The 27720-nt window shown below is 40.2% G+C and overlaps 1 protein-coding gene across 2 annotated transcripts in view; it reads right to left on the minus strand.

Annotated features, from left to right (window-relative positions):
• ABI3BP (ABI family member 3 binding protein) overlaps nt 1–27720 on the minus strand; it is a 207617-nt gene that overhangs the window by 150716 nt on the left and 29181 nt on the right. For both annotated transcript variants that reach the window (XM_084801538.1, XM_084801539.1), the window contains exon 2: nt 3920–4099. In XM_084801538.1, coding sequence (XP_084657664.1) covers nt 3920–4099 — 180 coding nt within the window. The remainder of the gene's footprint in view (nt 1–3919; nt 4100–27720) is intronic.

Here is a 27720-nt window from a genome sequence, read left to right on the forward strand (position 1 = left end):
TAAAGAATGAAACAATTGATAATACAAAACCAAACAAATGAGGCCAGATTTTAGAAGGTGACAATGAGTCAATTCATATAAGCCTCCCCATGAAAGCCCAAGCAGGGACACTGGCATCCCAGATGGAGCAACCATGGACACCTCAGCTATAATCCGATTAAAGAATTCTCATGGTTTTGCTAACTGTAAATCATATTTTCTGCAACCTGAACTCAAGAGAAATCAATCCTTGCTCACTAAATTCCTCTGTTCTGGTCACTTCTTTCCCTTCCGGTCAGCAGGTAATACCTGAATGCTGGCCATTAAAATTGTTTGTCAATTTGGCCTCCTGAGAGTTTTTTTAGGGTGATAATGCATTTCCTTAGTTTATCAGACCACACAGCTGAATCTCTGGGAACTAGATATTATCTTCCTTATCCTTGGAGACTTTGGTCCTCTCGGAAGGTGGCATGTGCCAGCCATACCCTACAGTTATCCTTTGAAGAGCTTTGCCAGCAGAAACAGGTTACCTAGGGGATAATACTCCTCCCTAGCAAATAGCCCAATTAGTGTTTATGTAAAAGTTCATATAGAGCTCAGCCTAAGCCCTTTGGCTGTTGAGTGGATCATGAGGCCAGAAAGATGATGAACATCTCCTAAGCACCAATGTCTCTGCAGCCTTAGTTACTCCTGGAATGGACTGGCAGAAAACTCTAGGATTTCCTTGAGTAGACGTTGCAGGTTAAGAGCTCTTGATCACCTTCCTAATACACTTATGTTACAGCATCTCTATACATGGGGTGTTTTCCCTTAATATTATTATTGGGCCTCCATTTTTATGCCATATATGGAACTAGAGAAGATCATTTGACATATTGAAACTGTTAATAAATATACTGAGAATGCTTTAAGTGGCACTGCCCAGGTAATATCTGTTCTTCATTCTGTGGTTTAAAAGATGATTGAAGCAATTCTATAAAGCCATATGAATTTGGATATCCTTACTGTTGCTCAGGAAGCACTATAGTTAATATCAAATTAGCAATTTATATCCACAAATATACACAATTGAATGTTGTGTATATAGTTCTGATAATTCTACTAATGTCCTGTCTTATTTACATGATCCATAAAACCAGATTCAAAGTCTGGCTGCCTAAACAAGGCCAGCACCAATAGACAGTATTATGTGGAAGTAGGAAATCCCACAGTGCCCCACCCCTCAACAAAGAACTCTAGGCAGCTAAGGAATGCTAAGAGCAGATAAAGACAATTTGTCTTCCCTGGGGATGAGCCCCTTGGTTGATTGTCCAGTTAGAAATGATGAGCCCTGAAACCATATACTACAAGCAACATAGGACAGATTGAGTAGGTTACAATATTTATGCATTGATATAATATTTATGTGTATGCATATATAAAATATTTTGCATATATATTGAAGAGAAAGAGGCCATGGGCTGAGAGGGAGCAGGAGGAGAGGTACCCAGGAGAGAGTAGAGTGAGGAAAAGGAAAGGAAAAAATGATGTACTTATATTTTAATAAAATAAAATAAAATGTTGAAAAATATATGCCAAATATCACCATCCTTTTCTGCAAAATGTTTGAAAATGAATCACTTGATCTTCATGGAGGAAATTGACACGATTATTTTCTTAGTAGAGCTATTAGTCTTTGAAGCTTATGTACCTAACTGTCCTCTTAACTTTCTCTCCTGTCATTCACAGTTGATTTATCTTCAAATGGTCTCATGTCAAACTCCATAAATTTGAGTTCTACTGATCACTCTGAAAGTAGCAAGAATTGGAGGCTAACCATTTTATACCCCAATTTAGTCATAAATAGCCAGGTGGACTCAATGCTCATTTCTCAAGTTACTTTAGGCCTCCATCTTTTAAGGGGAGACTAGTAAATAGCTTGCTGTGTGTTAGCAGGCATAGAGTTCACGGGAGAGAGCCAAACCTTGTCACTATTAATGATACTCTGCTACGATTACAGACAGGAGCTTAGCATAGCTATCTTCTGAGAGACTTCACCCAGCAGCAGATTAAAACAGATGCTGAGACTCACATCCAAATATTGGGCAGAGTATAGGGAATCTTGTGGGAAAGTAGAGGCGGGAGGAAGGATAAAAGGACCTGCAGGTGACAAGAGCTCTACAAGAAGACCAACAGACTCAACTAACTAGGGCCCAGAGGGGCTTCTGGAGAATGAATCACCAACCAAGGACCATATATGGACTGGACCTAGGCCTCCTACAGATGTGTAGCAGATGGGCAGCTCAGCCTTCATGTGGGTCCCCTAGTAAGGGGAGCAGGGGCTGCCTCTGACATGGACTCTGTTGCCTGCTTTTTTATCACTTCCTCCCGGTGGGGCTGCCTTGTCAGACCACAGGGAAAGAGAATGAGGAACTTGATGAACTGGGGTGGGCAGGGGGCTCCCCTTTTCTGATGGGGGGAAGAGAGAGGAAAGGTGAGACTGGAAGGGTAGGAGGGACGGAGTATGATCAAGATGTAAAGTGAATAAATAAATATATTTTTTTAATCCAGGGATGAAAATAATAAATAAAAGGATCCTCTGTCCATTTGAGCAACTTTCATTATTAAAACAATGAAAGGTTGGAGTGTTTATACTGAAATTTGTTTTTAGTTTTCTACACATACTTTTCACTAGGAATTTTTCTTCTGCCATTTTAATATTTAATTCTTTTGCCTGCTATAAAGAAAGTTAACAAATTCTTTATTTAAATAACAAAAAAGTCTATTAAAAAAAGACATTAGTCGTAACACTCAGTGTGGATGGAGGGATATGGATCTGCTATCTGTGTGAGGGTAAGCTTATGGTTTCTGGCTGTTATTCATTTCAAAGACTGAATATATATACCAGGGGATATTTGTAAACATTCAAGTTCTCAGAATTTGTTATTACACTTGTCAAAACTGTCTGAATCTTAGGGTTCAAGAGTAATTAGACTCTTAGGTTTGCTTTAAAGTGGTTTTCTTATGTTAAATCAAGTTTCTCACTAATTAACAATATCATTTTTAGTTATTCACTAATTAACAATATTATCTTCAATTACTCACTAATTAGTAATAGTATCTTTTGGCGGGCATTAAGGAACAGCAGAGATCACTCTAAGAGAAGCAATAGCCAAAAGGACAAAATCAAGAATGCCACGATAAATTGATTTTGTCCTTTTGGCTATTGCTTCTCTTAGAGTTAATAGAAAGAGCCTCACACATGGGATTAAACTAAAGTTCAGAGACAGCCTCTTAAGCAACATTTTTGCCAGGGGGGAAAAGAATGTGAATCTTATCCTAGTCTTTTAAATTTCTCACAAGTAACTCATTCTTTTCAAAGAATTTAATCCTTTAAAAGGATTTTATTTACATTTTTTCCACACAGAAAGCAACAAAATGGTTCACATCCTGAAACTCTAATTTTCAAAGAAACACATGATTCTATAATCCATACTGAGCTTAAATCTGTTTGCCTGAACTAATTGAAAATTTTTAAATGCAATATGTTTTCTTTTTCTTTCCAAGGATAACATCTTATAGAAAAAGATAATGCAAACTCTATTAGTTGTCATCTTCTACCACCTAAGAGAATAAAGACAAAACAGTAGAAAAACATTCCATGTAAACAATGACACAAGGGCTAACTAAACCCAGTATCTCAGCTATATCTCCACTCTGTATTTAGCTAGATGGGCAGGGATTACAGGTTCAGTTAAAACAGTCATTTCTTCATGCCGTAAAAAGCTTCAGTTTAAAGAACCATGCTCTGGGTTGCACTAGTTACAAAGGTGGTTCGTATTGCCACCTTGCTCTCAGCCAAGGATGTAGAAGAAACGTCCTTTATCGTCCATGTTTGGGCATCTCACTACAGTTATTACCACCCACCCTTCTCTGTGTGTTTGATCCCCAAACACCTTACCGACCACAGCCTCGGTGAATTTCCCTTCTGTGGGCAGAGGGAAGAACTGGTTTGGAGACACGTTGCTGCCATATCCCAGGAGAAAGCCTTCCAGCTTTACATTTGGATTTGGACGCAGGAACTTCAAGAGGATGGAGTCGCTGGTGGTATTGATGTGCACTTTCAGGCTTGGCCTTTTACCTGTTCATAGGAACATAGGGTAAGTGTCTGGCATGCCACCTTTTTTTTCATCCTACAACCACCGCCCCTCAGCAAACCTGTTGGCGGCGTTATTCTTCGAACAAATGTTCTCTCTTTTGCTTCTTAGGATAAAAGCACAGATGCTCTGGTGATTAAACCATTTGACATTAAAATCAAAGAAAATGTACTTAATAGTGTATAAAACAGACTAAAAATAAAAAGCAAAATACTCAGGAGTCTGAGAAGTCTTACTGAAGGGTTAAGTGGAGGGGTTTTTGGAGGGAGTTCATCTTTCTATCCAAAGTGGGCCAGAACCGTCTATTTATATTCATTACTAAGATATGGTGCATGGAGATGAAGCTTCTTATTGGTACAATTTAAATATCTCAGCATCCTCCAGATGTTCTCCAGACACTTTCCCACAGGTTTTGGGTACTCTAGAAAGTTCCATCCTGCCTCTGGCCCCATCCTGTCTCTCTGCTTCTCAGTGAACAACATGGCCCTACAATGCCCTTCCATCACAGTATTTCGCCCCACCGCAAACTCAAAGTACTCAGACCAGCTGACAAGGCACTGAAACCGACCAAAGCGTGGGCCAAAGTAAATCTTCCTTCCTTTTAAAATGTTTCTTTTGGGTATTTGTCACAGTGACAAGAAGCTAACTAACCCAGGTACGTGAAAGGATTGCATCATCACGCACCCATCGGAAGAGATACAACACTGGAATCACTTCCGCCATGGCAGACAGGAAGGTAACTCCTACGCATGTGCATATTACTTTGCACTTTCCCCCAAACAAAATGATCTTATGAACATTTCCATTCTATGGTTATTCTTGTGTCTGTGGAGAAAAATTGAAAATCATAGACCCTGCGTGACTTACTGAAAAAAAATTTTTTAAAGGAATTTCACAGTTTATCTCGTTTAGTTCTAAATGATGGCAACAGCAACTGGACGCACTAATGTCACCCATCACTTTGTGTGTTTATTGTAGGGTTAAACCGAAGTCTCAAGGTTTTGTCAGCCTAGTGTAGCCCAAGGTCATTCTCCTTGAGGTCACTCCCATTACTCAGTGGAGTGAAACGTGGTCAAGCTATGGGCCTCATGTTGAAGGCTTTTATTTGTTTTTAATAAATACCAGGTTTTAATGAAATGATTTGTAGTTTATAAAAGCTATATTTTGCCCAATTCAGTTTTCCCCCTTTCAATCAATGTGCCTTCATTGGGTCCAGTATTACTCCTTATTTTTCTCTCTCAATACAATGGGCAAAATGTAAGTCAAGCACACATTCTTCTGCTTTAGAAGGTTGTCCATTCTCATAGTAAGTTCAAACACAACCAGCCTCTTTGCAGTATCCTGACATGAAGATATTTTTTAAAACCATTATGTGCTTAAACTGGACTCTACTAGGCCGAGAACACAGAGTGGCAGGCTCAGCATCCTGTTAGATTTTTTTTTCTCATGGATTCCACCAGATATAATAATGGTATGATTACCCTCTGAAAATAGAAAGAATATTATACTAACCAAAAGACAGAGAACTCATAAACACAGCTACCAGCCAACCAAAATGGAACTGGTCAACTCCTCTGGAAGAGAACCCCAGCCTGTCTCCCCTTTGCTGGCAATTTATGCCAAGAAATACACCATTAAAGAACTTTCCAAATAAATTGACATTTAGCTACCCCACTTTCTCCAAAATTCTAATCCCTACTACTCTCTTGAGTAAATCTCTATAGATGTCCCGGAAAAAAGTAACATGTGCAGATGATTCCACTGGAATGTAATGTCACAAATGTAATAATTTGAGATCAATCTTTCTGGTCTTCATTTAGAACAGCAGTTCTCAACCTGTGGGTTGTGACCACACAGGGGTAGCATATCAAATATATCCTGCGTATCAGATATTTACATTACAATTCATAACAGTGGCAAAGTTACTGAAGTAGCCATGAAAATCATTTCATGGTTTTGGGTCAGCATAACCAGGTACAGCATGAACTGTGTTCATGGCCTCATCATTAGAAAGATTAAGCAGCACCAACTTAGACTCAGGATTCTGATCCCTGTGTTACGGCACTATACGTTACTTCTGCTGTTACATTTTATTATGGCCAGTTACTCATCCCACACTCTGGAATATTGTGGTTTGTCCTCACCCTGCACCTTTGCTTATGTTACTCACGTGACTACCATAGAATCCTTCCACCTTTGGTTCACCTTCTGCACATCCTTTACCCACCCAGTCATTACTTCATTGATCCTCGGTGTCTAGCAAAAAGGTTAAACAGCCTTTTCCTTTTATTCAAAGCAGATTTGTCAAAATTGCCTCCAAATTATTGTTTACCTTAGGATTCAGCCACAGTTTATACTTCTGGGCAATGCTCTAAAATTTGATCCCTTATCTCTGTGTAATACATCAATTTTAATCTTTAATGATAAATTATCTTTATGATGAGCTGTTATGGTTTGATTCCATCATGAATACTCAACCCTTTGGCACTGAAATGCAATCTTTTCTTTTTTTCTAAATATTTTATCTTATTTTTTGGCATATACATTTATATTTACAAGGTCTATTTGAAAACTTTTCCATCAAGTTGCAATATATATATATATATATTTCTTTTGTTGAGTTTATGGTTTTGAGTTGGTCTGCATTCAAGCTATCTTTGGCCACATGTGGCCAGAGGGCCACCAGTTGGGCACATCTGATGGGTTGGGCCTCAATTAATGTAGTAGAAGTTTTCTTTCAGCATATAGTCATACTTACACTTCTGACAAGTAATATAGATATAATAGAAAATAACACAGTACACTATGACCTTAGCAAAACTAACACATGAATAAACAACAAATATGTTGCCCAAAAATGTTCAGGAGTACAGAGGAAAAAAAAGACTACAGGAAAAACATTTTATTGCATTTGAGAGAAAATGAAAAAATAATTTTTTTTTAGGAAAACTATAAAAGCTTGCCTAGAGAAAACCTTCGTATTGGCAGAGTACATTCTTGGACCTGTGACAATGGTTTGTCTCTGATCCTCTATTTGCAACACCCTACAGTATCTCTAAATATTTCACACTATTGTGAAATTCTAAAAACAAACAAAAAAAAATGTCTTTCAAAGTAAAATTAGAATTAGCCCATTTTTAAAATTTAAAGGTAGACATATGCCTTAGAAAACATGGGGTGAGTTTGGTGAACCAGACAAAGGGAGGAGATGACAGGCACTGTCAGCCCAAAGAACTCTGGGTCACTGGACCAACCGAAGGAGGGAGGCTTCCCAGCTGCTGGGGGCTGTGGATGACACTAGGTCTACAAAGAAACAGCCTGGCTAGGGAAAAATCTCAGCCACAGAGGTGGTGCCAGAGTTCAAACAACTCCAAAACAAACAGTATCAACAAACCCAAACCACCACCACCAAAAACAATACCATCAGCACCACCAACAAAACCCATACTTCAGTTAAAAAAAAGAAAGGCAACAAAGTCGTTACAGCCATCCAGTAAGACCTCAGAGAAAGAAATCATCATTAAAGTATATTCAATAAAATTCTTTTCACATCTATTTTCTCATATAGTCATCTTATATTTCCCAAAGTATTATATACTATAGTAAAACGTGTTGCTATCATGCTGGTCAAGATGATAGAATTCTTGAGACAGGAACATTACTGGGATTTGCCGGCCTGACAGCTTAGCCAAAAATGAGCAAACTCTAAATTCAGGAGGAAACCCTGTTTCCAGAGAAGAAGGCAGAAAGTAATAGAGGCAGAGAGCAGACATCCTCCTATAGCATCTGCATGCCTAGACATGTGCACATTCACTCCCACCCATGCACATACCACACACATATATGCATATGGCACACATACAGATACACAGATGAACACACTTACAGAGAGAGGTGGAGGGGGGGAGAGAGAAGCTGTAGACATCGCATAAGTAAGTGGACATAGCCGTTCATTGACCTACTATGTGCAAGTCATACTTTAACCAATTCTTGGTCTGTACCATTAATGTAAGGAAAATGAAAATTAAAACCACAATGATGCGGAATGGCTAAAGTTAAAATAGCAATAGATTTAAAATGTTAGGCTTTCACCTGCTTGGAAATGGCCAGACATTAGAGAGTGACTTTCTGTGAGCAGTAGTCTAAATGACGTCATTATGGAGATGAGGAAAACAGGGTGTCTTCTGCCATGGCATGAGGCTGTACCAGAGAGAGACGGGTTGAAGGAATTTGAGTACCTCTGTGGTGTGTGTGTGTGTGTGTGTGTGTGTGTGTGTGTGTGTGTGTGTGTGTACAAAACTGTCATTATAAACATTCCCAGAATTGTCAGGAAAAGTCTTTCTAATTTTAAGTTGAAAGATACTGGTGGCAGTGTGCCTGGCTTAGTACAGACGAGGACAAACACTTTGGACACTGTGAACCCTAACTTACAAATGAAACTCTTTCAGCCTATATACAAAACACATGTTGAAGCAGAAATATAAACAAGGACAGTGAAGTTAAAGAGTCCGCAATGTTCGTGAGGTAAATTAATAACAGCACATGGCACCAGAGACAGCCACAAAGTCCTTACATGTGACAAATACAAATCTGAAAACATAATTAAAATGCTGACAATGAACATGTAAAGAAAGAACTCGAGAGAAAAAAAGGACACTGTAAAAATTACAGGAAAAAAAATATTGTGATGGCGGTCCCATGACCCGCATGAACAATCCCAGTGCCAGAGAACCGGATCTTTAAATAAATTCCATTGGCTCATCCATGATGATCTGTTTGCAAACACCACAAAGTTACAGTTTCTCATGATTCCTGATCTGGGACAAAATAGCACACTCCTTCTCCAAGCTAGCATATGGTGATCTGGCAGCTGAAACATGGGGTCCCACAGGCAACAAGAACTCTCAGAATTCAGGAAACACACCCTTGTTCTCCTGGAGACTTTTGCTCACACAGATACCCCTGAGTGATTCCCACAGGGCATGACTCTGAGGAGCCAACTGCTTATTTATAAGGACATTAAGTACCAAATATCCAGAAGATGTCTGCTATTAAATTTATAATGTTTGAATTCAGCCATGTCCAAAGTCTGAAGGGGGAAATGTGTTTCTCCTGATAGAACACTATGTTTGCCCAGCTGTGAATGGGCCTCACTTCAGCTAAAACAGTTTCCACCTAGGTCAGAATCCCCAGTGTTCTCACTGCCCAGTCCACCATCTGGTGACTCCAGAGGAAAGACTGAACCTGCCAGTGTTGACATCTCAATACCACTTGACTAATAGTTTTCCCAAAGGAGAAGTAACTTGGTGACCTATATTATAACCCAAATGAGAGCTGGGAGGACATTTACTTTTCACAGATGGCTTTCTAAGTCAACAGCCTATCATTTCTATGGTGGCCTCCAATCCTGAGATGAACAGCCTCTCAACTGTACACAAGCCTTTGGATCTGGCTCTCCTCAAACTGCGCTTTGGTTTGGACAATGCTGGTTTGGAGAAAAAGGGGTGAGGGAGATGGTTGGAATGACAAGTGTGTATAATCAACAGCCATAAATTTGCTGCATGAGGGCAGTTTTTAAATGACAAGAAATGTACACATAGTTTACATCTGCCTTGAAGAAGGCTACGGTTTGATCAATTGTTTTCTCCTCTGAAACACAGGCAGGATAGGGGAACCAATAGAAGATTAACTCCTATTAAACTGCAATAGTCCTCTATCCACAGGTAAGCTCTGCTGTCACCTACTCTGAAGGTAAGTCTCCTGCTCTGGTGTCCTCTGGTGGTCTCCCAGGTGATGAGACAGCAAGAAGGGCAGTCTACACAGCAGCGTCTTGAGGGTGAACTCCACAGCCTGTGAACTTGAATCTGATACAGCTCTGTCTATTGCTGCTCACCAGTTCCCAGGGTTATGTTAAAGAGGCACGTGGCATATGTACATCATCTGAACTGATTTTCACTGTCCCCTATGCTCTAACTCCTAAGTTCTTGGTATTAATTACTTCTTTGAATGCAATGACTGGACTCGAGAATATTGTGCTGACAGCTAGGTAAATTATTGGAGTCTGCCATGACTAACAGAGACAATACAAGTATATCCACAGAGAAGGACTTTAATAATGCAGCAAAAAGAAGAGGTGTACAAAAAAAGATGTCTCTTTATTAAGCCAGGCACAAAATTCTTCATCCATGGTGTTGCCAAATGAAGATGAGAAACTAACAAACACATAGATGTCAAAGCCAGTTTTGTGATACTTTTGTGCCATTTTGGAAATGTGTAGAGTCTTTGTAATTATTTTAAAAATACATGCTTTTGTTGTTTTGGTTTTAGGGAAGACAGCAATAGGCTATGGAAGTGAACAAAACTCATTTCCCTTCTTTGTTTTCTTTCTCTGCTTGGTTTTCATGAAAACCCATGTAAATGATTTTTTAACCTTCTGTTGCTTCTTAAGTACAAAAGTCGACAGTGGCTTCCCCTCTTAGAAGGTGGGATGGGCTCCACACCATGGTGCTGCTGATAGTGTAGTCTCTAGAGAATCAGTGTCACCTGGGAACTTGGAAGGACTGACAGACCGACCGAATCAGAGACTGACTAGGCAATTAGGATGAATACTCAAGTTTGAGAACCAGGATCCTTTACAATTTGGATGCATCAAAAATAAGGATGAGGAGCTCCAAATCATTTTTAAAACCATTTTTATAATAATGTTTTGGGGGGAAAAAGATCTCACTCAAGACCCTGCTAAATTTCCTATCAGAAAATTTCATATTGTATATAATGCATCTTAATCATCTCCATAGACCCATTTCCTTCCTCTAATTACCTCTAGCAACAGTAATTAAAACAGCATAGTACTGGCATAGCAATAGGCTGGTTGATCAGTGGAATCGAATTAAAGACCCAGAAATGAATCCACACACATATGGTCACTTGATTTTTGACAAAGAAGCCAAATCTATTCAATGGAAAAAGGATACCATCCTCAACAAATGGTGCTGGTCTAACTGGATGTCTATGTGTCAAAAAAAAAAAAAAACAATTAGAATCATATTTGTCACCATGCACAAAACTCAAGTCCAAGTAGATCAAAGACCTCAACATAAAACCAGAGACACTAAACTGGTTAGAAGAAAAAGTGGGGAAGAGCCTGGAACACATTGGCACAGGAGACAACTTCCTGAACAGAACACCAACAGCCCAAGCCTTAAGGTCAACAATTAATAAATGGGATTTCATGAGGCTGAGAAGCTTCTGTAAGGCAGGAGACATTGTCAACAGAACAAAGTGACAGCCTACAGACTGGAAAAAGATCTTCACCAACCCTACATCTGAAAAAGGTCTAATATCCAAAATATATAAAGAACTCAAGAAATTAAACATCACCAAACCAAATAACCCAATTGAGAAAATGGGGCTCAGAACTAAACAGAGAATTCTCAACAGAGGAATATCAAATGGCTGAGAAACACTTAAAGAAATGCTCAACCTCCTTAATCATCAGGGAAATGCAAATCAAAACAACTCTGAGATTCCATCTTACACCCATCAGAATGGCTAAGATCAAAAATTCAAGTGATACCACATGCTGGCAAGGATGTGGAGAGAGAGGAACACTCCTTCATTGCTGGTGGGAATGCAAACTAGTACAATTACTTTAGAAATCTATCTGGTGCTATCTCAGAAAACTGGAAATGAGGCTTCCTCAAGACCCAGCTATTCCAGTCCTTGGAATATACCCAGAAGATGCACCAGCACACAACAAGAAAATTTGCTCAACCACGTTCATAGCGGCCTTATTCATAATAGCCAGAACCTGGAAACAGCCTAAGTGTCCCTCAGTAGAAGAATGGACAAAACTGATTTCTTTTCCTTTTGTACACCTACTCCATTTGGTTAATTTTCCAAAGTGTCTGATGTTTCTTTTTCTTCTCTTATTCAAGAAACTCCAATTTATTTACAAAAAAAGTTCCATCCACCAGATAGAAGTTGAACTACTCAAACTGTGTCTTACAGAGCAAAGATGAAAACACATCATTAATATTACAGGAAACCCTAAGCTGCTATTGGTCTTATTCACAGAGAAAATGAGGTTGGACTCAGGGGTGTCTCTCTTTTCCTTTATCTTTCTTTATTAGGTTTGGAGATAGGAGTTGAAAAGAAAGAAGGAGAAATATAGAAGTATAAAGAGATGATAGGACAAAGAAGTAGATTATTCAGTCTACTCCTCAATGTAAGGTCTTTATTGTTGCTCACAGGTTATTTTTAATTCATTAGTATAGAATTTTGTATATTGATGAAAATAAGTTTAATTTTGATACATTGGTGTAGAATTCAAATTTAAGATTATTCTTCACACACATCATATATATTTCTACTCTAATATGAGGTATTGTACCCATACAACTCAAGTAGACTATGTGGTTTACTTCCAATACTTTTTAAAATGCTATTGCAGGCTGCTTAGGATAGCAAATTAAACAAGTTAATTGTTAGTTGATGAAATCATGGTCATGTCAATTACTAGTCTATATTTATCACAAGAATATACATCCTAGGTGTAACATGTAGATATGATTCTTTAGATAGATAAGGTAAAATAGCTAATGTCTTCAAAAACTTCATAATCCTACAGAATTTAAAGATGTTTTGTTGTTTTAAGGATTCTTTGACAATAAGACAGGATAACTCCTGACAACACCCAGCCTACCTTAAATAAGCTGATGAACATCAAAGTACTTCCTTATAGACATGACTTCAAATGTGTGGGAAACCAGACACTGGGAAAAATGTACTTGTTTCAGCTACAGACAGAATTCTGCCTAAAAATAGGCAAGCTTGGATGCAGGCAGAGTTGACTGCCAAACTCTGCCAAGACAGGGTAAGCAAGTCCTCAATAATTCCTGCCTCACAAATGTCTTTCAGCTATACTGGGCCAGAAGGTTAAAGATGATGCTCCAATGTTATAGAGTTTGGGGTGACAGCTCAGGAAGCAAACTGTTTCTGTCATTTTTTCACTTTGGAAGCTCCTAACCTGCACTTCCTGTTTACTCAGGTAATTAAATTTTTCCTTCTTAAGTCTTTGATGGGGTTGAAGACCAGATAGTTTAGTTTTACATTAAACTTGGTTGTTTAGGGCTTAAGATATTTTTAGGACTAGATAGATGTTTCAAGTTGATCGAGATGAGATATGATAGATATTGATTTACATTCAGAATTTTATACTCACCAAGATAGGAAAGATGTTTTCTTCAAGGTTGGCAAATACAAAATAGCCAAAACGTTATAAATGTACAAAATTCCTGATTGTTTCATTGTTCTTCTTGCTGTATGTAGTTTATTTTATATATATGTAATAATATAAATGTATATGTAAAAAATAAAAAATAGTTTAAAAAAGAAACCCTTTTGCTCAAGACTCACCATCAGTGCTGTGAAAACACTGCCCTAAGAGTAAAAGGGAAATACTCAATAACAAGAAAACATCACCATCATTCATGAAAAGATCATCACCAACCAGTCATAAAACTGCCTTAAATAATTATGATCATTCTTCCAAGTGCAAATAAAACCATGAGATGGATCAAGAACAAATGGGTTTCTGTGCTATTACTGGTTTTCAGCCATTCACGTGTATCTTCATGAATTGTTTACAGTTTACTTCGTTCATAAATATCCAGTGTTGGCAAGTATATTTTGACATTTCACAGTATTAAAAGGTTTTCCATAGGCTGGTGGACATGACTAAACTGTCACAATGGCACAAGCAACTGACCTCGTTATTAAGTCATAATTGGCCATGAGACTTGAGGGGGTTTTAAGAAAGTCCATTGTCCATTATCTCTACAATAGAGGTGTCTCATCGTACTGATGTAAAAGAAACAGAATGGGTCTGTGACATTTACTTATTTAATCTGTGGTATCCTGTTACAGCAGCATGAAACAAAGACTTAGGTCCTCCTCCTTTTTACTATGTTTATTTCAACAATTATTTTATCATGAAATAACCCCAATTTGATTAGGATATGGTAGCTTTTGTAAAACAGGTCAACAAATACTGGCTTTCTTAGTAGTAGCTACAGCGTAGGCTAAAGCTCTGATTTGCTTTCTTACCCACTAGTCATTTTAGTTTTTAGACTATATTTTAGTTCATATTAATTATATATTTATTCACCCCCAAATTATTCATCCTAGAAAGATTAATTTTAGTGTTACATATACTTAAAATTAAAGTGACATTTGATGTGAACATTGGCCTCAGTATCCAAATGCTATAGTTAAGGTTCTTCTGATATGATAGTAAATTCCTGTTTGAGTTATTGCTATTTTGACATCTGTTCTTGTTTTGTTTTCACAGTAAAAATTAACATACTTTAGCTTCCAGCTCACACACAAATCTAGTATGTGTGTATCTTATTACTAACATCTGCTGCAATTTTGGTTAATGTAGCATTTGGAGTTTTGTAGGTAAGCAGCAGCTGACTATGATTTGACTCATGCTCTAGCAGAGGTGTGGTTTTGCCAGCTGCAGATAGTTTCTGTGACTGTGTGGCATTTGGAATTCTGGAGACTTTTCAGAGGATATATGAATGCTAGAGCCCCATAGGTGGGTTAGTGCCAGTTGGTGGTTGGATGCCATTGGTTGTTGTTTGCTAAGTAATCACGTGAAAGAAGAAACAACAGCAAGAAGAAATTAGGTATCTTGAAGGTGAAGATCAAACTTGCCCCAAGGAACTCGATAGCTCTAACGAGCAGGAAGTAGTCTAATGATAACAACGGCCCTTTTCCCTCTATCCTTTTATCCCTCCTACCTAGTGTTGCAGAGTTGAAATGATAGAAAAGGGTGGAGAAGGTTAGAAGGAAAAGGAAGCCACAAAGTAGCAAATGCCACCTATACAAAATAACCAGGGAGAAAAGCTAGGAGACACAACAGACTGAAGAAGTTGAGGTTGAGATTTTGAAGACTAGTGGGTAGCAGAAACCATGATGCTGAGAAAATGACAGATCCCCGACAAGATAATGTATCAGTAGTGGGGAATAGGCATGTGAATACCACGGAGGTGCTCCTGTCTTCCACCAATAAGCAGTTACTGTGACCTGAGAGGACAGTCCATGCTCAGGACTTAGCCTGCTGAACCACAAGGGCCTGATGGAAGGAAGGGCAGGAGTAGAGTTCTTGGCCATAAGACGCCCCGTGCACAGAGGTGTTGAGGAAGAGTGGCTGTGTATTAAAAGGTCAGGGTGTAGTGGGTCAAGGGGTGTAGAACTGAGACATAGGGTCAGATCACATAGGGCCCCTGTGGGCCACATAAAGTTCAACTGTGACAGAAATCAGGCAAAAGTGTGTGTGTGTGTGTGTGTGTGTGTGTGTGTGTGTGTGTGTGTGTGTATACTACATTACTGAGAAACTAATAATACAAAGTTTAAATCGTAGATAATTATGGATAGTCATACAGTACAAATACTGCCTTTTGATTCCTGAGCACAAGCAGCTCAAGTGTTCAGAGCCATATTTAAATAAAATAGTTTCAGAGAAAAAGCACTGAGGAGATCATATGGTTGACAGCTTAATGAAACTCACACAGTCCAAGTCCCTGAAAACCAAATGCGCTATTTAAATTGGGCAATTCCCAGTTCTAGGACGATTCTCAGTTCTATTTTTAGCCAAAGGCTAAATGAAAAAATAAAGCAGTTGGCATTTAGTTGTCTCTATTAACATGGACCTAAAGGCTTTGTTATTACAGCTCACTCTACTCTCTCTCCCAAATCACTCAGTTCTCATGTGTGAGTTTAAATGATTCGATGTTTCCTGGGAGCCCACTCGCCTTCATTGCAAGCCTCCCTATAAGCTCCTCCCTATAAACTCTTTATGGTTTATCCCAGCATGCAGGTTACTACTCAATGAAAGCTGTGCCTGATGGCACTCTGGTCTTTAATAGGAAATGGCATTTCGTCTCTAGCCCATAAATCATCTCTTGGGTTTTGTTCAGTACTGCCTCTCTTCCTTTTCAATTAATATAAGATCTTATTATACAAAACTGTGGCTTTAGACTGCAGTGTTTAACAGTGTGTTATTTACATCTAAATGTTGACTATATACTATTTTCTCACCATGCACATAAAAATCTTTAGGTGTGGTTAACTTTTTAATTAGCTTGATTTAGTCATTCTACAATGATACATATTTCAAAACATCAAAACATATTTCACAAACATAAATAATTATCTGTCAACCTAAAGACAATTAAACAATAAGAAAAATCTATTTATATGTGTTAATTGTATTATATGTTTACCTAATTATAATTTTTTATAATAATAGTATGGAATTTATAATTATGTCTACTGACACTTAGTGTTTTAATTTTTTAAATTAAGAGTAATGGTTATTTTTAGAATTGAATATCTTTCAGAAAGACACATATGTGCAGGATCTTCTGTAAGACCTTGGGAATATAAAAACATCTCGTACCTGAACTGCCTGTCTCTCATTACAAAGTAGAGATACATTTTCTGTACTAACTTTAATTTTATGTCTGTAAAACCTTTGAGCTCCTCTGAGCTGATTACTTAGTCTGTTTTCTCCCCGCACTGTTTTTCTTTTCAAACACTAAAGCCTCATCTTGTATTCCCTGGATGTCATTTTTGACTCTTCTTATGCCACACATCATATATATATATATACACATACATCCTATATAGACTATAATATATGATATACATTGTATATAATATATGTATACATATATGATAGGGTCCCTATATATGGCACCTGTTCCCCTTTAGGAGGGAGTATATTCCAGGTCCCAGATTCCGCATATACACAATATCTGAAGGCCTCAAAAGACTATCTAGTCTTGCACATTTTTGTATTCATCATCTTCCCTAATCATCCTTGTCTGGTCCAGGTTAATCAACTACAAAACACTGCAAAGTATTGTTACTTCCTCTTTCTTCTTCCTGAAAGCTGGACCAAAACCAGCAGCTGACTCCCTAATCCTCACAGAATAAAGATATTTCAGAAAGCTATGCTTACAAACAGGAAAAAACTTAAGTCTAGCAACATAAGGAGGCAGGTGCAGGCTAAACAGTGTGTGCATGACTATAAGACACTGTGGACTCTCACATTTCAGTGGGCAGAGATGCTGATCACCCAAGAGTTCATTGTTGAGCCAGCAAGATGACGCATCAGGTAAATGTGCTTGCCATCAACTCTGGTGACCTGAATTTAATTCCAAGGTCTGATGTGGCAGAAGGTCAACTGACTCCTGAGAAGAGTTCTCTGCCTCCCAGATGTGCCCCATGCTGGGTGGACAGGAAAAGAGAAGGAAGGAAGGAACAATTTTTAAGAGTTCATTTGAGGGAGGGAGAGATGGCTCATCAGTTAAGAGCACCTGTTGCTCTTACAGAAGACTGTGGTTTAGTTGTTAATAGTCACATAGCAGCTCACCAATAGCTGTAATTCTAATTTCAGGGGATCTGACCTCTGTAGAACAGGCACACACATAATTTACATACACTTATGCAGGCAAAACACTCATACGACATTTTTAAAAAATCTAAAAAAATAAAAATTAAAAGTGTTAGTGTATAAACACAGTAACAGCTATGAGTAAAATGTTAGCAAATGAAGAATGGATTTTCCCCCTAAGACAGGCAAAACTATACTTTTCCAAATGTTCAGAGTCAGAGGTACCATTTTCACCCTGGACACTACCATACAGTTGGAAAAAACTATTACAATACCATGGGATGATTGACATTTATTGAATTTGAAGAGAGCAGAGAGTATCTTTGCAGAGCAGAGAGTATCTTTGCAGAGAAGTGCTTATAGGGAAGAATGAATGGACTTCAACTCGGCTTTGAGAGTAAACGTCAAATAAAAGCCATGATTTGGAGAAGTCAGTTAAAAAATGGTCAGGGCTGGGCTGGAGAGATGGCTCAGCAGTTAAGAGCACTGACTGCTCTTCCAGAGGTCCTGAGTTCAGTTCCCAGCAACCACATGTGGCTCACAACCATCTATAACATTATCTGATGCCCTCTTCTGACCTACAGGTGTACATGCAGGCAGAGCACTGTCTATATAATAAATAAATAAATAAATAAATAAACTTTACCCCCAAAAAATGGACCTGCAGACTCTGAACATAGTTGCAAGAAGCAAGCAATCCAGTCTGGTTGAGATGCAAGGATCCTATTTGTAAATACTGGCAGCCAAGGAGTTGGAAAAAAATCTTGAAAATGATTTTGACTTTTCTCCTCTGTCCCTCTTGTGAAGACACTGGACAGAAACACCAGGGACAGACTGAAATATTTTTTTTCACAATGAACTACCTTTCTCCATCCTAAACTCAAGTTTGCTTACCAGAGGCCTGGATACACAGGCTGTAGATGCAACACTTTTCTGATGTTCATCAGAATGTTCTCCTTGCAAACATGGCGTTTGGCAAGTAGCATGAGATGCTTGCCTTTGCAAATGACCCGGTGGTCATCTAAGCGGCATACAGCTATTTGCTAATGTGGCATAATAGCCTCAAACTTGGAGTCAGCAACACAAACAGGAAGCGCTAACTTCAGACAAAAAGGCAACAACTCTGGGGAGTTTTGGCAAAATTATAAAACAGGATTAAGAGGGCTGGAAGTCATAAAATCCTGGAATTGCACTTTGGACAGAAATTTTTTTCTGGCCAGCCAGTGGTCATGGAATCACTTATAATCAATTTAAAGGTTATTTTCTTTTACGTGCTTTCCCTAAATTCCTTTCATTACATTTATTTTGGGATGGTAACTCCCTGGCAGTGTCTCATCACTGTGCAGCCCTTTCCTTTCTTCTTTGTCACTGTGATCCAGTAAGTAAGCGAAGTAGCAACAGACTGTGTATAACCAAGGAACTGTAGGTACTTTATGGTACATTTCAGCCACTCCCTTTCAAAGAGCGTGTGGCATGGACCAACATAAGACTCAGACACTTACAACCATGATATCAGATCCTGGTGGGCAATCATAGAACAAAAGTTGTATTTATTTGTTTAGTGCTAAGGGATTAGTTTATCTGTATTAGTTCTGGTGAAGTACAAAACGCCCTATACACACACACACACACACACACACACACACACACACACACACACATGCACACCCACACTTCTGAGCCCTAACCAAAGCCTGAGATAGGAATCTATCTACCAGGCATGGGAGCTGGCGAGGAAAATCCCCATTAGCAGCTCATTGTTATCAGAAACAGCGTGTTTCCACCATGCCCAGGCAAAAGCAAATATGCTTATCACTCTTTCATGTCTTAGCTTTTAATTTTTACAGACTCACAAAGCTCCACTGCTTAGAGTTGGACAGGGAAACCCAGACATGTCTCCTCTCATTAAGCCAGCAGGATCTCTTCATAACTACACAGAAAGCAAGCAGCACACGTGTCAGCAGGAAGGAGAGATGGTTCACATATTAAGAATCCAAACTGCCTGTTTCCAGCATAAGAGGCTTATTGTCTGCTCAGTAAAGCAGTTGATTTGCCCCAGGAAGGAAACACTGGCTTGTTCCTGAAATGGTCTCTAACATTTGATCCACTGCATGGCAGGGAACTATCATATTAGCGTCATTGGGGTAGGATATGGCCGAGCCCTAGAAGCCATCCTTCCTTAAATATGGGTGGACTTTTAAAACAGTGATGCTGAACTCTCCTGACAGTGACTGTGCTGACCCAGTTTTGCCTTGCAACACACTCACACAACTTTTTCCTCCAGCAAACGATACTTTCCTTACCCCAGGCACATGAGAGGAGTGTGTCTCCGTCTCTCTGAGATTAGCTGTGGTCCTGTAACTAACCCTCGGTACCAGGCCATAAACTACAGGAAGATAAGAAAGGTTCCGACTGGCACAGAGAACTGTTGGCATACACTAAGACCCCTGACTATCCATCTTTCCCTCCTGAACTGGCTGGAGTACACCAACCAGAGGGAGTCTTGGTCCTGACTTCTTACAAAGAATGGAAAGTTAGTCATATTAACAAACATGTGATTGAGCAATAAATGTGTTTTTGTTGTCTTGAAGCCATCAGGAGTTGAGATAGTTACCAACATATAATTTGAGCAATCTGACAACTGCAGATGTTGAAAAAACACTATGAAGGAAGGTGGAGCCGGAAGACCCTAAGGTAGGATGAGTGTGTGAAGGCACACCACCTCTGCTAGGGAAGGGAGACAATTTCACTTTAGGATGAAGACACAAAGATGGTTAAGAAGCTGATAATTCAGGTGTATAGAGAAAGAACATTCTAGGCAGAGGGAACATGAAGCATGAAGTCCACAGAGAGGAGCGTGCCTGGATATTAATGGCTGGAGAGGATAAGTGGGAAGGAAACCATGAGAGGTAAAAATCAGACATAACTGAGACAAATTTATAGTCCACTGGGCATACAGGGTCCTTGCCTCTGTCAGCTCAGGGGGGAAAGTTTAGGTCCCATCAATCATTTGTTTTATCAGTCACTCTGGCTGCTGCACTGGCACTATTCTGAAAGATAAACGCGGGCTGTCACAGCGTGACGGCAGTTACGTAACCGACGAGTGCGTACTTTGATTTAAGATAGGAGAGAACATGACTGAAAAAGACATACCCCAAAATTCTGTGTAAAATCTGAGAAGAAGGCTTCAAAGACTTGTAGCTGAGTCAAGTGTGTGATTCATGAGAGAAGGACTAAAAGAGCCACAGATGTCCTCAGAAGTCTCTAAGTGAGTGACCAGAAAAGCGTCACTGCCTTTAACAAGTTAGGCAAGCCTATAGCAGGAAGAACGCTTGGGGGGACAGTATTCTCAGGAACCTCGGTTGAGATGCACTGGATCTTCTTTGTCAGTGAGAAAACCAAGCAGAGCCATTACATAGGGATCTGATCTGGGCTAGCGATAGAAAGTTTCAGCTTGTAGCGTTTAGATCATTCTTTTTTTAAATCACGAGACTAGATGAGCTCATCAAGAGAGCAAGGACATGAGAGAAGAGGTCCGATGTCTCGGTCCTGAGACACTCCACTTTAGGAAAGTGGTTAAATGAGAGTGACTCAGCAAAGGACACTGAGGAGCATCCAGAGAGCAAAGAGCAAGAGCAGATGGATGAGGAAAATCCCAGAGATGTGAAGCCAGCTGCCAAGGGGCATCAAGCCCTGAGCTAGTAGCTCACAGCTCGTCTCATGAGGCAGGGAAATGGTACTGGAGCTCAGCATACATGCTTTTTAGTATTGGTGAGATTGATCATAAAATTAGTCCAAATTGGAAACATGTGACTTGTACTGCAACGATACGTCAACTAAGAAAACAGAGAACAAAAGAGGCACTGGGGGAGGACAGGAGACTGAGGGAGCATGACAGCCAGAGAAACAAACATGTTCTCTGTAGCCTTGTTTCACTAGGAAAATGTTCTCTGAGGATGTGCTTAACCAGAGAGACAAGCCATGCACAGCATTGTTAACCAGAATAATTTTACCAGTAACTAAAGGTCTCTGCAGATCCACAGTTATAAATCAGAAATATAAATTAAAGTGTCCCAAACCGTCTTAGAAACACTGAGCTTCCAGTTCCCATGTAGTCGTAGCTAGCAAGCCCGGGAGAACATCATCCTCAGATTTATAGCAATGAAAATAAAAAGCAGCAAGATAACCCTAAACACGTGCCATCTTTAAAACTGATAAAAAGCGGAGGCTGTGGAAAGATCTGCAATCTAAGGAAAGGAAAGCGCATACAAGGAGAGATGCCTCGGCTTGTAAAAGGAATTTGGTTAAAAATTTTTCTTGAGTGCCAAGGATGAATGGGCCTGACATGTCCTCTTCTATGAGCCCCACAGGTATAAGAGTGGTTAGAAGGCACAATGGTTCTGGAAAGTTTCCTTTCGGGTGCAAGACTAAGAGAGGCAAAGTCAGAAGGCGGCCACCCAGAGCCTCTCACCCACCTCTTGTACAAATCCAAGCCTAATCCACAGCAAAAGGATGACAATCTGGTCTCAGAGCATGGGTGAACATTGACTACACCGGGGAGAAGGGAACAGAGCCATCAAGTCTACCCCTGGAAGAGAGACAAAAATATCCATGGACTCACAGCACTAGAGATCTCAAAGGAACAGGATCACTTAGCTTACCTCATCTCCATGACACAGTGTTATTAATTCAGCCTTCAGACTAAGGCTGGGGGCTGGAGAGATGGCTCAGGGGTTAGGAGCACTGTCTATTTTTCCAGAGGACCAGAGTTCAATTCCCAGAAACCACATGGTGGCTCATAATCATCTATAACATTATGTAGTGCCCTCCTCTGGAATGCAGCTGTACATGCAGGTAAGGCATAATAATAAATAAATAAATAAATAAAAACAAAACCTGAGGCTGAATGAGAACAAGACTTTCTTCCCTTCCCATCCCCTGCACACAGACTAATAACCACAGAATAACAAGGAGAGCCAGGCATGGCAGCATTTGCCTGTCACCCCAGCACTGTGACTACAGACAGACAGATTCCAGGAGAAGAAACTGCCAGCTTCGATTGACTGAACTTCCATGTCTTGAGAGAATAAGGCACACAGTAATAAAGAAAGACCCCTGACTTCTCCCTCAGGCCTCTATATACACTTACATGGGCATGAAGGCATGGCAAGACAGCACACAGAAGTGTGTGTGTGTGTGTGTGTGTGTGTGTGTGTGTGTGTGCGTGCGCGCGCGCGTGCACACAGAGAGAGAGAGAGAGAGAGAGAGAGAGAGAGAGAGAGAGAGAGAGAGAGACAGAGAGACAGAGAGACAGAGAGAGAGAGAGAGAGAAGAGAGAAGAGGAGAGGACAGGAGAGAAGTTTTGAAAAGTAGGAGTTCAAAACCAGTCTAGACTCCATGGTAAGGCCCAGTCTGAAAACAAAAAACAATTCTTCTCCCCAAAAATTGAAGGAATTGGGAGGGAAGGAATTTTGCCGTGAGAACACACACACTTAGCTATGTACAGCTGCCCTCCCTTCCTTTACTCTCCCACCACCCCTCCATCTCGATCTTTCTTTTTTTAAAGTCCCCACTTAAATCTATATTAAAAAGCCTTTCTTTTTATTTATTTTTGGATGGGGGTGGGGTTAAGACAGGGTTTCTCTGTGTAGCTTTGACTGCCCTGGCACTCACTCTGTAGACCAGGTCGGCCTCCAACTCACAGAGATCCACCTGCCTCTGCCGCCCAAGTGTTGGGATTAAAGGTGTTCGCCACCATCAGCCAGCTTTAGAAGTCTTTCTTTTCTTTTCTTTGTTAATAATATTACACTATATGCTCATTTTTAAATTTCTTTTTAATTTATATATTTACTTTACATCCCTATCACAGCCCCCTTCCTTCTTTCCTCCCAGAAAAGGGGAGCCCCCTCACCAATCTACCCCAGCACACCAAGTCACATTAGGACTGAGCTCATCCTCATCTACTGAGGCCAGACAAGGCAGCACCTTTAGGGCAAAGTGATCAAAAGCAGGCAACAGAGTCCATGCCATAGACAAAACCCACTCAACTTACTAGGGACCCACAAGAAGATCAAACTGTGTACCAGTTACATATGTGTAGGGGACCTAGGTCCAGTCTATGCATGCCCTTTGATTGGCACTTCCCTCTCTGTAAGCCCCCATGGGTTGCTTGCATCCTTGTCCCCTCTGGGTCCTTCTTGCCTCTCCTTTCCCCACTCCCGCTCTCCCACAGTACTTTCTTGAGCTTTGTCTGATGCTTGGCATCAGTCTCAGCATCTGACTCGATCAATTGCTGGATAGGGCCTCACAGAGAACATTAAAAGCCTTCCTTAATGAACTCCAACTCTGCCTAAAAAAAAAAAAAAGAAAGAAAGAAAGAAAGAAAAGAAATATGCTCTAGTAAATCAGTCTTGACCTTAAAGATAATACTGAGGAAAATTGAGGCTGATAATGTACTGGTGTAACCATGGAAACAACAAACTACAAACCCAGTTCAAGAAACTTCTAACTGACTTTTCTCAACACATCCCCAAAACAACCTAACAAGAGAAAGTGTATACTATTTTCCTTGGTTTTTACAGTCCTATACAAAATGCCAGTTTAAAAAGGGGAGAGGGTATAGTGAGATGGCACTGGCCCACAAGCCCTTTGACCTAGTTTGGATTCTGGAACCCACGTTAAGGTAGAAGGAAAAAACAAACATCACAAAGTTGTCCTTTGGTCTCTATACGCACACAGTGGCAGAAGTACCTCCATATACACACACATTATGCACACACACATTATGCACACACACACACACACACACACACACCACACACACACACACACACCACACACACACAGACACACACACACACATACACACACACACCACACACACACATACACACACACACCACACACACACACACACCACACACACACACACACACACACGTGTATGTGCCAGACTACTAATAATGAGACTACAAAGAAGCAAGATAAGACACCACCAAGAAACAAAGCAAGCAATAAAGCTTGACATTGACATTATAAGATGTTAAAACTATCACTCAAGGAACTTAACATAATTTTTGCTTGTAATTAATATGATGATTTGGGGTAGAGTCACGAGCTTAAGGCTGATACAAGGAAGCAGGAAATGAAACAGAGGCCACTGAAGAACGCTAATTACAAGCTTGTTCTTTATGGCTTGTCCAGGCTACTTTCTAACACATCCCAGGGCCACCTGCCCAGGCATGGCATCCCTCACAGTGGGCTGGACCAGCCATAAAGACTTGCCTATGGGCCAATTTACAGAGACATTTTCTTAACTAAGGTTCTCCCCCCCCCACCCCCCCACCCCCAATGACCTTAGCTTGTGTCAGGCTGAGAAGAAAAAGAAAAAAGAGAAGAAGAAAAAAAAAAGCACAGGGTTACATGACAATAAATGCAGGTGGCCTCTAGATTCTCAGAATGACTCCCAGCCAGTGGCCAACAAGAAAACTGAGTTCTCAGTACTATCCCCATGTGGACGGGATTCTCTGACAAGCATGATTGAGCTCAGAACTGAGTCTACTTCTGACCTTCTGGGACTTTCCTGTACTTGTTGACACTCATGTTTCAGTTTTCTAAGAGCTGGAGCAGAGACACCAGTCAGTCCCACCCTGATCTTGTCCTTTAGAATGTGAGACAACACATTGGTCTTCTTTAAACTTCTGAGTTTGTAGTTACTTGTTACGGCACCGTGTGAAAACAACTTCGGTGACTTCCCGTCTACTTGAAGACATGCTTCGCAAACAACGGTCCTCCCAAACCCATCACATAGAGCCCACTCACGAAAGGGGGAATAATCTAGAGTTTACTTTTAGGCACTGAAAGGATACACCCAACCATATAAACCTCCCCAGTTACCCAACAACACAGCTTGATTTTCAATTGTGTCTCAGAGTTAAGCAGAAGTTACCTCTGTTAATTACACAGGGAAATGGAATAAACAACATATAACCTATATATGTGTGTGTGTGTGTGTGTGTGTGTGTGTGTGTGTGTGTGTGTGTGTGTGAAGATGCTATAAGGAAACTCATAACTTTGTATGCTTGCTTTAAATTAAAAAAAAAAAAAGAAGGAAAGAAAGAAAGAAAACCAGAGAGAAGTGGCGTGTGGGATAATCTCGGGGCTCAAGTGAAGGCCACACAAGTGATAGGAAGTGATACTCCTCCTTAGCACAGGTGAGGTTGAGAGCAATGGACACCATCCAAGTGGTTGTGGAGAGGGGGATCACAGCAAGGGAGGGATGCTGGGAATCAGGAGTTAATGGGGATACCAAGGTGAACATGAGCTACAACGGGAAGGGGGAACTAAGCTTACTTAGATATTAGGCTATAGCAATTCACAAACTCAGCTCCAAATATTATCACTATTGTGACACAAAGAATAAATACAAACTGTCAGTGCTCATCAAAAGCATAACATTCTGTGGGAGACATTCTCATGCAAGTCAGCCTTAAAATTTCCATCAGTCAATCTGTCTTCCTTCCAAAATTACCAACTCAACAATCTGTCTCTAATTACCTCTCCTTGCTTGGTAAATTGCCCTGCTGTAGTCACTTTTGAACATCACTGGAAAATAGCCTCAGTGACTCCCTCACCTCCCCACCAGCCACAGACTCCTTCCATGTTGCCTTTTGATCCCATGACTTATTACTAAATTTATGGTCACTAAGCTAAAGTGGGTCCGCGTAACTCTGGACAGGTAGGTGGGTGGTTTACCCCTTTGTATTGGGACCATGGCAAAGTTTCATCCCTTTCATCTAACTTCTGTGCCCCTCCTCACAGGAAAACTGAAGCCATTGGACAAGAATTACCTTAGATTCCCTCCTTCTCAGATGATAAGCCTTTCTCCATCCGTACCCATCCTCTCTTCTTCTGTGTAACAGGAGGATCTTTTTTATACATAGAGACTTCCTTTGGCTACAGTCTACATGCTCCCTTTTTCCAGGAAAATTACGCCATTTCAGTTTCATTCTACCTTTCTCTGTCTTTCATAGTCAAATTCTTACAACAGAAAGAAAACAATGCCCTAACTGACCTCGGATTCTCAGTTCTGGCCTCTTCTCCCTTCTCTAACCGACTTCTCAACAATATCTATTGGGTGTTTCTGTTTCAGTTGGTCCTCAGTCTGTAACCCGCTATGAAAATGTTCCTGCGTTAGCTAAGCAAATCCACTCTGTAAGGTCAGCAGTGACTGTGTTGCACTGGGTTTGGTAGACTTTTCTCTCACTTGAACTATAAACAGCACCAGACACTACTGCTGGCCAAACTCACTTTCTTCAGATACCTGCTTCTCTGGTTAGTCCTTTTCATCTCTAAGTCACCTTGTTCTGGTTGACTTGTTTGTTTGTTTGTTTGGTGGTTGACTTGATATAAACTAGGGCCATCTGAGGAGAGGGAACCTAAATTAAGAAAATCTCTCCTCCATAATACTGCCATTTAAAGAAGCCTATAGGGGCAAGACCAGAAGCAGAAGCAATTGAGGAACAGTGTTTACTGGCTTGCTCTTTGTGGCTCCCTCAGCTCAATGTCTATCTGTTCCTGCCCCCAGGTTCCTGCCCTGAATGTCTACCCTGACTTTGCTCAGTGATCAGGGTGTGAACTGAGAGGAATAGGGGTTGGTAGAGCTCTGTAAGTTCAAGGCCAGCCTGCTCTACAGAGTGCGTTCCAGGACAGCCAGGGCTACGAAAAGAAACCTTGTCTCAGAGAGAGAGAGAGAGAGAGAGAGAGAGAGAGAGAGAGAGAGAGAGAGAGAGAAGAGAAGAGAAGAGAAGAGAAAAGAAAAGAAAAAGAAGAAGAAGAAGAAGAAGAAAAGAGAAGAGAAGAGAAGAGAAGGAAGAGTGTGACCTGAGAGTTGTAACCTGAAGTAAACCCTTTGTTCCTTAACTTGGTTTTGGTCATGGTATTTTTCAGGAGAATAGAAAGAGAACAGAGACAAACTTCAAACTCATATACTTGGTCACTAAACATTGAGGAGGACTTTGGGCCTCATTGTGAAACCTACTCATTGTGGTTGCATTCATTGCTAGTAAACAAGACTACATTTACATATTACTGGATACAAATTTTATCATTATTATCTGGACCTTGTCACTGAGTTCTAGA

Source organism: Acomys minous (assembly GCF_964271855.1).
Source record: "Acomys minous genome assembly, chromosome: 11".
Taxonomy (NCBI): Eukaryota; Metazoa; Chordata; class Mammalia; order Rodentia; family Muridae; genus Acomys; species Acomys minous.